General features: G+C 43.3%; 1 protein-coding gene across 2 annotated transcripts in view; it reads right to left on the bottom strand.

The window, feature by feature from the left end:
- CWC27 (CWC27 spliceosome associated cyclophilin) overlaps positions 1–12,728 on the bottom strand; it is a 105,719-nt gene that overhangs the window by 92,216 nt on the left and 775 nt on the right. Inside the window, exons 2-8 of one of the 2 annotated variants that reach the window (XM_048503564.1) lie at positions 8,682–8,778; positions 8,195–8,307; positions 7,258–7,401; positions 5,709–5,807; positions 4,241–4,344; positions 3,919–3,988; positions 2,682–2,761 (exon numbers count right to left, since the gene is read on the bottom strand). In XM_048503564.1, coding sequence (XP_048359521.1) covers positions 2,682–2,761; positions 3,919–3,988; positions 4,241–4,344; positions 5,709–5,807; positions 7,258–7,401; positions 8,195–8,307; positions 8,682–8,778 — 707 coding nt within the window. The remainder of the gene's footprint in view (positions 1–2,681; positions 2,762–3,918; positions 3,989–4,240; positions 4,345–5,708; positions 5,808–7,257; positions 7,402–8,194; positions 8,308–8,681; positions 8,779–12,728) is intronic. The other variant, XM_048503565.1, reaches the window with a different exon arrangement.

Below are 12,728 nucleotides of genomic sequence, written 5' to 3'. Positions count from 1 at the left end.
TGCCCATGCTGCCCTCCGACCTCCAGGGGTCGGAGGGCAGCGTGGTCGGGTTTCAGCAGCCCTCCAGACCGACACTGGAGGACAAGGGGGGGGGGGGGACAGGAAAGCGGTGTCTTTGGCACAGTGCTGTTTGCACCGCACCAATGGGAAGGCGGCGCTTTCCAAAAACCTCCCTCAGGCGCTGCACAGAACAGCTCCCCTGGGACCGGTGTTTTTCCGTCCCTGGGCCGCTGCTTTTGGCCCCGTGCGGAAAGGGCCACAGTGATACCCAAGAACTGCTACTGCCATGAGTACAATTTATTATGCATATAGTAGTCCAGGAACCCTGATCTGGATGGCCCAGGCTAGCCTGATCTTGTCAGTCCTCAAAAGCTAAGCAGAGTTGGCCATGGTTTGTACTTGGATGGGAGACCACCAAGGAATACAAGGGTTGTTATGCAGAAGACAGCAATAGCAAACCACCTCTGAGCTAGCGTAGTGTAATAGTTAAGAGTGGTGGATTCTAATTTGGAGAACTGGGTTTGATTCTCCACTCCTCCACATGAGCAGTGGACTCTTACCTGGTGAACTGAATTTGGTTCCCTGCTCCTATACATGAAGCCTGCTGGGTAACCTTGGAGTAGTCATAGTTCTCTCACAACTTTCTCAACCCTAAGGTGTCTGTTGTGGGGAGAGGAAGGGGTTTGTAAACCGCTTTGAGACTACTTACAGTTGAGAAAAGTGGGATATTAATTCAAACTCCTCTTCTTCTTTGTTAAGTCTCCTGCCTTGAAAACCCTACAGGGTTGCCATAAGCCAGCTGCAATTTGATAGCCCTTTACACACACACAGTCTAGGTCAGGGGTAGGGAACCTGCGGCTCTCCAGATGTTCAGGAACTACAATTCCCATCAGCCCCTACCAGCATGGCCAATTGGCCATGCTGACAGAGGCTGATGGGAATTGTAGTTCCTGAACATCTGGAGAGCCGCAGGTTCCCTACCCCTGGTCTAGGTAAAAGCAATTCTGCTTGGAATACATATAGCTAGATTTAACTATACAGCCCGGATTGCAAAAGACAGTGGGGAGGGGGCAGGGAGAGATAAAGAAAAACACAGGGGAGAAACACAGCAGTGGGAGAGAGAGCAAGGAGGAAGGGGAAGGAGTCATACAAAAATCACAGTGAGAATTTGCCCTATAAACAGAAGAGATAGATGATACTGAACAAAGGAGCACTCTATTGGTTGTGCTGAAAGGTTTTATTAGAATATAATAGTGTGTGTGTGCAAAGCGTCATCAGGATGCAGCTGATTTATGGTGGCCCTTTAGAGTTTTCAGGGCAAAAGATGTTCAGAGGCAGTTTGCCATTGCCTGCCTCTGTGACCTTGGTATTCCTTGGTGGCCTCCCATCCAAATACTGACCAGGGATGACCCTGCTTAGCTTCTAAGCTCTGACAAGATTGTGCTAGCCTAGACCATTCAAATCAGAGCAGAAACTCATTGCTCGACTATTATTTATGAGCTTCATTTTTTCTGGTGAGTGTCCATCACTTTCCTTCCTTCCTTCCTTCCTTCCTTCCTTCCTTCCTTCCTTCCTTCCTTCCTTCCTTCCTTCCTTCCTTCCTTCCTTCCTTCCTTCCTTCCTTCCTTCCTTCCTTCCTTCCTTCCTTCCTTCCTTCCTTCCTTCCTTCCTTCCTTCCTTCATTTATTTATTTATATTTTAGATTTATAGGCCGCCTCTTCCCCGAAGGGCTCGAGGCGGCTCAACAACATGGCTGTTATTAACAGCAACTCAACAACATAACTTAAACATTAAAACTCCGGCAGCAGTTACATATAATTTAAACAATCCAAGCCATTCAAACAGTATAAAACAGTTCAAACAGGCGCCCGTTCCTAAGGCTAAAAGCAAGGGAAAAGAGGAAAGAAGAAAGGGAGGGAACAGGTGGGCCCAGATGGAGTCATAGCAGGCCCAACTGAGATGACAAAGATGGAAATTCGGCAGAGTTTCAGTGGGGGGCAGTAGAACAGCGGCCAGCCTCTCCAAAGGCCCGGTGGAATAATTCTGTCTTACAGGCCCTGCGGAACTCGCCAAGATCCCGCAGGGCCCGGACTGATGGGGGTAAGGTATTCCACCAGGCTGGGGCCAGAGCCGTAAAGGCCCTGGCCCGGGTCGAGGCCAGCCGCATCGTCGTGGGGCTAGGGGTCACCAGCAATTCTGCCACTGCCGAGCGCAGTGGCCTATGTGGGACATAAGGGGTGAATTTCAAACTGAAAATCCTTTTGAACTTTTGAATTTCAAACTGAAAATCCAATCGAGGATATCACCAAATACAGAAAAAGTCGGAGGAGAAATGCACAAAATAACAAGCATGTCAGGGAAGGGCAAATACTCATGTAACCACCACCACCACCCCGGGGCTCTCTGTTCAAGGTGATAATCACTTTATTTTGCTGGTTTTCTGACAACCACTTCTGAAAGTTCAATTCACAGCTTTTCTCTCCTACAAGAATTGGCATCAAATCAAGCGGGCTGGGCAGCAGGACAGCCACAAGTTCAAGAACAAGAGGTGGGCGTGGGGACAGATATGCTACTGGTTTTATGATGGAACAGCAGCTAGGTCAGACACAAGTGCAAGCTACAACAGAGAGCCGATGTATCAAAGTTACACATATGCTGATTTTAATAAGTAGCATATTAACCTTTCAATAGCAGGAACTGAGCTCAGATGAGGATCGTCTTTCAGTAAGTCGTGGCTGCTTTTGCTTTTTCCTTTCATACTCTAAAGATTCAGGGGGAAAAATGTGAGACCTTTATTTCATCCCACCCAACACTACTGTCAGTGAAGACCTGTCGTGTTATTCCTCATATACAGAGAACCCCAAATCCATGAATCTTCAGGAAAAGCCCACAGAACAGTGGTAGAGCATCTGCTTTGCATGCAGAAGGTCTCCACTTCAATCCGTGGCATCTCGAGTTATGGAAAAGACCCTGGAGAGCTGCGGCCAGTACTGACTTTGATGGGCCAATGGTCTGATTCAGTAAAAGGCAACTATATGTGTTCAGTTGCACAGAAAATAGGAAATGTGACAGGAGCAAGCAAATTAACACTCTATGATGTGGCTGGCCTCCACTAGGGCCAGGGCTTTTATGGCTTTGGCCCCTGGCTGGTGGAACAGCCTCTCTCCACCTGTACGGGCCCTGCGGGACCTTGGTGAGTTCCCCAGGGCCTGTAAGACTGAGCTGTTCTGCCGGGCTTGGGGGGGGGGGCGGTGTTGACTGCTGAGGATGTCCCCTGCCTCCTACCCCCCTCCCCTTGTTTTCTGTTTTGTTTTAATTACGTGGCCCATTTTAGTGGGGTCCTTTTGGGTTCCCCGGGAGGGTTTGGTTTTAGTTGTCGGATGCTGGTTGTATTGTTGTTTACTGGTTTTAGTAATGAGACAGAGATTATATTATATTTGTATTGGTTTTAACTTTGCCCTGTCTGTATATGTTCATTTTGTACACCGCCCTGAGCGCAGTATATAAATCCAATAATAAATAAAATAAACTAGGCTGTCTCAACACATTCAGGCAGATACATCCACAACTATGGAGAGGTTCGATATAATCTAGCCTTCACACAACAAGGTATGCCACCCAAATACAGCTGCCATGGATTAAGAGAGACTCCTCGACCTTCAAACCCACTCATATAAAAGGCTAAGTTCTCCCCTGACAACATTTTGAAGTACAACCACATTTCAGTGGAATAAAACTATGGGATTTTTTTTCCTTTCCTGCACTCATGTTTCATCTTAATTTGTTGGGTTCCACATCATGTATTTGTTCACAACACTCGTAAATCACAGTTGTTGCTACAAAATGGAGGTCCTGATCCAACTAAGCAAGGGGAAAAATTGTACAGAAATAGCCAAGCTGTCAGCCTGGAACTACTACCTGGCTAACTTTGTTGACTTCCACTTCCTCCTCTTCAGCTTCTTCTCCAAATGAAAGCAAGCTAAAATTTCTTCAAATTCAAAAAGAAAGAATTTCTTCAAATACCAAAAGAATAGTTATGTTGATTAAAATATTCCAAATTTTCAACTAAAGCCTCTCCATCCACCATATATAGCTTTATTTATTGTAACCTTCTATTGTATGATTCTGTTACTTCACACAACTCTTTTCTCATTCAGAGTTAAATAACTGAGTTCTAATTTTTTTGTATATAATTGTACAGTCTGTCAAAGCCCTGTACCATGTCACAACGGATAATTACTTTGTGCCTTTGGATTTTGCCTTCTTTACTTCTTCCACTGGTTTTTCTTTCTTCAGCTTCTTACTGGTTCTTGGAATTATGTCATCAAAAGGATTAAACAAAACCTACAAGAAAAAATATCCATTTTCAAATCTTTTAAAAAGTATTTCTTTTGAGAAAAGCAATTGTTTTCAAAACACACCTGATCAGCTTCTCATGCGGCAACCTGGTCGTCTGAGGCAGGGCTGAGTCACATCCAATTGATTTAGAACACGGAAAGCAACCACGGCACTGTTCTACTCCCTCACAGATTAAAACAGACACTTGAGGGAAGGGCTGCTCATTGTCCAACCAGAGCAGGAGAGCCTGGCCCAGAAGTGAGAGGACAGGTCAATTCCATCTCTCCCCCTCTTGTGGGGATTCTAACTGCCACCAAGTCAGCTGGCTGGGGAAGATGTCCTGACAGAAATGACCACAAGACCCTGACCCAGCCATTGCGATCAGCTCTGCTGTCCATCTGGTTTAGAAGCCAAGGTGGGCTTGCACTTGCAGCCCAGGCTTCTGTTTAGACATGGAAAAATCCATTCTTCTTTATGTAATCTCAAAGATCAATCACTTCAGGAAACCTTAGCTGGAACTATACAGGCCTGAAAGCAACTTGCAAGGTGGACGGGGGGTGGGTGGTGGGTGGTGGGAGAATGCATACAACCAGTTTTACTGCCATAATTATGGTTGCCCGTAACTTCTGGGACTGCTTGTAGAAACTGGAACTTATTTTGAAACCTTCACAAGGTGGGACTTCACATATTTTAGGGAATAGTTCTCCTTGCAGAAGCAGTTATACTGAATGTCAGATCAAGCTCTGCTCCATGAAATCACCAGCAGACAGGAACAGGGATGGGCAAGGCCAGAAACTCTGTGTCCATGATGGCATTCTCAAGGGGTTGTCAAGTCCTTTAATTTTGCAAAGCCTTTGGTTCCTGAAGTGAATAGGTTGGTTATGAGATTAATCTTCATTTCTGTGAAGCTTTGTTGCAACCAAATTGCATTAATTCTTGAGCTTTTCATTTTACGTGATTTGAAATACTGTTTTATCTTGACGTAGGCTTAGAAAAAGCAAGGTACAAATGTCTTCAGTTTTTAAAATACTGACAGGCAGAGTTACTCCAGTCTAGTCCCACTAATGCTGACAGATGGAGACTGGAGTAATTCTGCATAAGACTGTACTGTAAAGATGTTCTATTGACGAAGGGTTGGTTGAATTGATATGGTTGGCTCCAGAGGACTTAACATTCAATTACATTTTATAAAGTTGTTATACAATATGCAGATAGAGATGCAATTTGTAGGTTCAGAACATATAGGTATGTAAATAGCTCATTCTGATCACTACTTGGAAGCAAAAACAAATTCATGTATATCCTAGCACATTGGGAAGCAAAGGGGAAAATTGCAGACTTTAATCTGTTTCATAGCAATTTATACCTACCTCTGTACTTTTTATTTTATGTGGATTGACTGGTCTTTCATCTGAGCCAATTTCAACCTCTGTAAGTCGTAACATATTATATATCGTATCTCCAGTAATCTGCCAAATTAGAAGAGTCTTTTAAAACCTATTCTGAAGCCACCAATTTAAGTTCATTCCCCTCTCCCTTCCTCCCTTGCATGCCACCCCTCCCTCACTCCCCTTCCTTTGCATGGCACCCCTCCCCCTCCCTCTGCTAGGGTGGGTGGGCCATGTCCAGATGCCGGGTCCCCTCCCACCGTCCCCTTCCCTTTCCTTGCAGGCCACCTTTGCACGCACGCACACACGCGCGCACACACACACAAATGTTGATACAGCATACTTTATTTTACATTCAATCAATAACAGCCAAAGTCAAGAAAAGCAGGGAATATATACTTAAAGAGTGTAATAAAAACTAGTTTAAGTAAATGTATGCATAAAACTGTGTTTGGACAAGAAATGCAGTCTTTAGAAACAAAAGATTCCTGTGCTAGGCGTAATGTATTCATTTCTAATTCAAAGACTTCTGACATCCTGTTTGATAATTAGCAAGTTTGTTTCACTGTGTTGGATCCTCCATTCCATGCAGAGGCATAGCAAGGGAAAATGGAACCTGGGACAAAAATCTTTCTGCCTCCCACCCCATATAGGAGGCCACCCTCCCCCACCATGACCAAACAACATTTTTTGCACCAGGTCATCTCAAAGTCACCATCATATTATAGAACGCGCCCCAAAAGACAAATCTGAACACAACCAGGGCTCCCAAGTTTATTCAAAATTGAAAGTGATGCTATTTTTGAAGGGGGGGAAATCCACCCTGAAACAGCATTACTATTAATGTTGTTTAAACTAGAGAGCCCAGATTCTCCTTTTAAATCCACCTTAAAGGGAGAATCTGGGCTCCCTAGTTTAAACAACATTAAAAGTGATGCTGTTTTAGGGTAGATCCCCCCCCCCACAGCATCATTTTCAATGTTGGTTGAAAGTCATTTGCTCTTCAACTAACATCAGTCTGCTTATGGCACAATCTGGCCTGACTTCAAATGACTGGCCCCTTCCGCACACGCAAAATAATGCATTTTCAAACCACTTTCACAACTGTTTGCAAGTGGATTTTGCCATTCCGCACAGCTTCAAAGAGCACTGAAAGCAGTTTGAAAGTGAATTACTCTCCATGTGCGGAATTAGCCACTGATTGCCTAGGGGTCCCACCTTTGGGAAGGAGGCTATACTTTATATTTTTGTTCTCTTCTACATCAATCTACAATTAAACTCCCCTTTCCTCCTTTTTCTACCTTTCATGCTGTCCTTACCATCTCAGCTGAAATAATACTGTCTTCCTTTTTTAAAAAAAGAATGAAAAGTCACAAGACTATTCTTCTTTTGCTTAGTGATTTCAGTTTCACATCCAAAAAGTTTGACAAGCTCTTGCTAGATACTCAGTAAAGGTTTCTGCACAAGAACAAAACCCCACTATGAACTCAGACTGACAAATAATGAGGTTTTGGAGAGGAGCCTTGCAAACCTTTCCAAAGATGGTGTGTTTGTTGTTAAGTTCATCTGCGCGACCCAAAGTAAAGAAGAACTGACTGCCATTATCATGAGGCCCAGCGTTTGCCATGGCAACCAGCCCTCGTCGATTAAAGCGCAATCGTGAATGGAATTCATCCTGCAAATTAAAGAGCAGCAACAATTAGTGAACTAGTTTAATTGGCTCATCTTCATTCAACAGACTTGCAGCAAAAAAACAATGTTTACAGCTAGCCTCTAGATCAGAACAACACCTGTTCTGTTTCAAACACTGGTTGTGCTTATATCATTATAAATCAAGTGATACTTTGAAACATTATACGTGATGCACAAAAACCAAATCCCAATTTAAGGAGCTGGGAAATGAAGTGGTGTCTTTGATATCATACAGTTAAAGAAACTTTTCAATTGCGTCACAGGCAATGAGTTCAAGAGCTCATTTTTCTTCCTCTCCCCCACTTAGCAAGTGGTAAGCAATTGTTCGTTTCCAAGCCACAACACAATTGCAAGCTTCATTTAACGAGAAGGACTAATTAATTAAAAACCCTCTCGAGATCACTGGCATTTACACACAGAAAACTTGAAAGGCCTGAGACTGTTTTCCTCGCAGGGCATGTTCAACAAGCTTGTCAGTTCAGTCCAAGCCTTAAGAATGCCTTCCTGATTATTAATTGGCTGGTTTTTACAACCAGAATCTAGGACGTGATTATACATACAGAGTTCTGAAACTGGCTAGAAGCAGAAACCTTGAAAATTCTGAGCATGAGCCAGCCAAAGTTATACCCTTTAGTTTTAATTAACCATATTTAAAACTCTCCTGTTGAAATCTGGAAGTTAAACATGGCTGACTGATGCTGGATTGTACTTTTCTTTATACATCTATTCCAAACATAAAGTTAATTAAATGAAGAATAGGTGAACCAGAACTCTACCTTGAAAGGGGCTCCATAGATGGACTCTCCTCCTGACCCAGTGCCAGTTGGATCACCTCCTTGCACAATAAATTCAGGTACAACCCTATGAAATATCGTGTTGTCATAGTAATCTGAAAAGAAGATTTGCATAAGGATGGTTTAGCAGACTTCACAGTTTTCATCAGGAGAATTCTGGATTTTTTTTAATTTCTTCAAAAACCTCACATTGAAAAAGTTGTCAACACACACAAAAGGGGAAAGTTTCTCTTTTCCTGGTCAAACCATCATACATTTTCCAGGTCAAAAAAATCATAAATGTTGTCCATAGAATGGTTCTCCTTGGCATTTTTAACTGTGCCTCATGTCTAGGCTTCCTAACCATATGGTAAGGTCAAGCTTAAGCCGTTCCAAAGGAGCCCATTAAAGACTAGGCATTCCTCTTCAAATCTGTTATCTTTAAACAAGCAAAATAAAATGCAAGCAAATAACCAGGTGTAATCCTTACCTTCCATACAAAGCTGAACAAAGTTCCGACATGCTTTGGGGGCTTCTTTTGACCATAGCTCAATATCAATATCTCCAGCTGTTGTTTTCAATAAAACCTACAGAAGAATAAAAGTCCATTTTACAAATACAAATTCTAATATACACAACTTGCCATTTGCAGGTATAACGACAATTTCAGTTGCTACCGAACATTCCCCACCCCTGATCAAGAATATTGTTGAAGTGTGCAAAGAAGAAAGTTCCATGCATGAGTGGCTTGACCAATTTTAAGATTTGCATTCTTGTCTGCTGCTTTCATAAATCAAGAGTGGTTGGAACTTCCATGACCTGAAATTTCACTATAAAGCTCTGTGGCAGAGAATAGGCTGCTATTTACAAGGCAGACTTCACATCTTAAGTTTTGAGGACAGAGGTAAAGAGTCCTATTTTTAGAGTCTTCTGGTAATTAGGATGTCCCTGCTGCGTTTTCAGGGACTGCTGTGGGCTTTCTACCAGTGTGGTTTAACGCCAGTTGGTTTATTTCCTGAGGCTCTCCTGCCTACACAAACTCTTGTTTGACTTACCTGAACGTTTATCTGCACAGGCAGCCTTAACCATCCACTCTCTCCTTTTTGAGCTTTACTTGGGGTTTTTAATCCCTTCAAGCCTGATTCACATTGTAGATGGCACCTGCCAAAGGACAAAAGTCCAAGGCCAGTGGGGCACCTAAGGGTAGCCCAGTAAAGAGAGCATGGACAGCTCAGCCTCTGGCCACCATCCCCCATCTGCCGGGGGGGGGGGGGGAATTATATGCATAAAATTTATCTTTTTATATGCTGTGAGAATACCATCAAATTGTGGTGCTATCATCACTGGCAAAAAGTATGAGTAAAGTGCTGCTTAAAATTTATTATAAGCTAGGTAACAGTACATAAAGTTTGAACAGTAGGGAAGGGAGGGATGCAAAGTTCTAATCTTCTTCCTACTCTCACCCCCCCCCCCAAAAAAAAAAATGATAGGCCTTTTCTTCTAATTACGGAGCACACAATTCTCCTAAGATTTTGGGGATTTTAGATTTGTTTTGAACTAGAAACCTTCCCCTCAGTTACAAAGTGTTCCAAAGGTAGTGAATGAACAGGCTTTTGGTTCGCAGCCATGAGATAAGAATTGTTCTATCCAAGGAGTTTATGGAGATCACTTAAGCAGGATTTGAATATAAACATTAAAGAAGATTTATTTAATTACAGGCTAGTCCAGGCAGACAAAGGAGAAACCTGGCTAGGGCACATACATTTAAATTAGTTATGGCTCTAGAGCAGGGGTAGGGAACCTGCGGCTCTCCAGATGTTCAGGAACTACAATTCCCATCAGCCCCTACCAGCATGGCCAATTGGCCATGCTGACAGAGGCTGATGGGAATTGTAGTTCCTGAACATCTGGAGAGCCGCAGGTTCCCTACCCCTGCTCTAGAGAATAGTTAGAATTTTCTTTAATGCTTTCAGGCACAAACAAGCTTTTACTGACTAGTCACTAAGTTGGATTGTCTCACATGCGCTCAGAATTCGACTGACACCAGCCTGCTCTTCCCTAAGAGTCAGACTAACTTGTACAAGGTCTGTTCATCCTAGAGAGCAGAGCTGCCCTTCACTCTGTCTGCTCTTTTTCCTGAGTCAGACCTCAGCAGTCCCTGCTCTTTCCTTACGGCAGAGCTCAACTCCCTTTTCTCCTGTGTTCCCTTTAACATCTCATCCCCCTTCTCAAAGATGCTGGAGCAGCTCTCCTATGGGCTCAGCTGAGTGGCTGGCTTTCCCATCAGGAGCAGAACAACCTTCTGTCCATCACTTCCCCCCCCCCCACCCCACAACTGTCTGACCTTATTGTTTCCCTATTCAGTACACCCTCACCCACTGTACAGGAGGGATGCACGTGACCAGTTGTAGGATTCAGCAGGTTCGACCACTTCGACAGAACTGGTTGATAAAATGGTGCTTGTAAACAACCAGTTGTTAAATTATTTGAATCCCACCACCGGAACTGGTTGTTAAATTATTTGAATCCTACCACTGCACGTGACCCTAACCCTTTCCCCACCCCTTACAAGAAGCAACCTTAATCACCCTTCATCCCATACAGATACAGCTATCTCAGAACTATTTTAAACAACTAGTAAAAATTACTTTCAAATTTTAACAGTCACCCTGCTTCTCCATTTCCACTGATGTAGGGGGAAGGAGAGACTGAACCTAACTTTGCCTGGAACAAGATGTGACACTTCAGGTAAAATGGGCCTTTGATGTTCCCAGTTGAGGTTTGCATGGTTAGCCATAGCCATTCCAAATTCTCAGAAAAGCATTTTGAGAAGAAGTTGAATTCTTATCCTTTCCATCTCTACCAATGTCCCAGACAAACTGAGATTACCAGAACACCAGCAGCTAAAAACGAAGCCAATTAATTTCTTGAGCACAACAGGTGCAAAAGCACTCGAGCATAGACTAGCGTTCATCAGGAGTTCTTTGCTTTTCAGAAAAAGAAACCCTTATTTAATAGGGAACGATGGGGCAAATGTACATTCAGGGCCCCTTGCACTACGAAATTCTCCTCACCAAAATCACACACAAACCTGTAATCATCGATTTGCACATACAAGCTCATACAACTTGATACACTTCTAATATGAGTGGCTGGTTCCCGGGTTATAGTACAGATGTGGTGAATATCTTTTCAAGGATAGCATAGTATATGTCCTCATGAAAGCAATTAACAAAAGCAGCAGCAAAGAACAGTTAGCAGAAGTCAGAGGGCATACAAATCATATAAACATGCCAATAAAATGAGAACAGAGAAGAAGCAGTCGCCATAGAGCAGTGATGGAGAACCTATGGCACGGGTGCCAGAGGTGGTACTCGGAGTCCTCTCTGTGGGCACGCACACACAGAGTTCATCATGTGGGGGGCGGAAAATCACGCACACACCCCACACATCTAAGATGGCCTGGGCCACTGAGCTTGATGTGAACACACCGCAGTGAGTAGGGAGGTCTTGGCTGGCGGGCCTGGTGCCTGTGCTCTGGGTGGCTGCTGCCCGGGTTGGGGTGCAGAGGAGGCAGAGATGCTAGAGAGGCACAGAGCGGTGCATGCGGGATTTGCTGGAGGCTACAGCAGGCTGGCCCCTTCTCGAGCGGGTGGGGCGGAGGAAGAGGGAGTCAACCGGTTTTTTCTAAACTAAAACCTCAGCATTCAGGTTAAATTGCCGGGTTAGCACTTTGCGATAAATAAGTAGGGTTTGAGTTGCAATTTGGGCACTTGGTCTCAGAAAGGTTCGCCATCGCTGCCATAGAGTTTCAGTTTAAACAACCACATTCAGAGGAATGTGGACAGTATTATTTTACTCTGTGGTTATACAGAACTTCAGCAAAAACAGCCAGACCAAAATTTATCAAGGGAAATGTATTCCAGGGCAATTATGAATTTTAAAGTGGAGTTACAGTAAATGGAATTACATGGCAAGCAGAAATTCAACTAAGTGAAGCTCTTCTCAAGCGACAGATACAGCAAATGAAGTAGTACCATGTGTTGGGTTTCTACTTATATAACAAATTTCTATACTGCCTCTCACCTTCTAAGAAAAAAAAGTTGAGAACACAAGTTACACACGGCATTTCAAAACACAGCAATAGTGTTAAGAATAGACATGACAAATTGTTAATATATAACTTCTTAGGGCTGATTACCATATCTCAGGCCAGTGTTTATATGAATAAAATCAGCAGGAACGGTTATCATTATGGAGACTAATGAAAGTACCATTGTGGTCACACGATTTTTCTTAGCTATTTCCATGACCATCTGGTTCACACACTTAACCATTCTTAGCAGATGCCTGAGATGAGTCTGTCTGATTTGTTCATGTGCACAAAAAAGTATTGATGAAACAATCCTTGTAAAGGGCATTGGGATTTCATTTTGTTTGCTTTAAAATTTCACAGTAGCCCTGTTCCCATATTACAGTGAATACACAAACATCTTTTTGTAAGAAAGAATCCACATGAGTTCACTTTACAAATGCA

The sequence above is a fragment of the Sphaerodactylus townsendi genome, linkage group LG07, assembly GCF_021028975.2.
Source record: "Sphaerodactylus townsendi isolate TG3544 linkage group LG07, MPM_Stown_v2.3, whole genome shotgun sequence".
NCBI classification, from domain to species: Eukaryota; Metazoa; Chordata; class Lepidosauria; order Squamata; family Sphaerodactylidae; genus Sphaerodactylus; species Sphaerodactylus townsendi.
The sequence above is the reverse complement of the archived record's forward strand: the minus strand, read 5'-3'. Positions and strand labels throughout refer to the sequence as shown.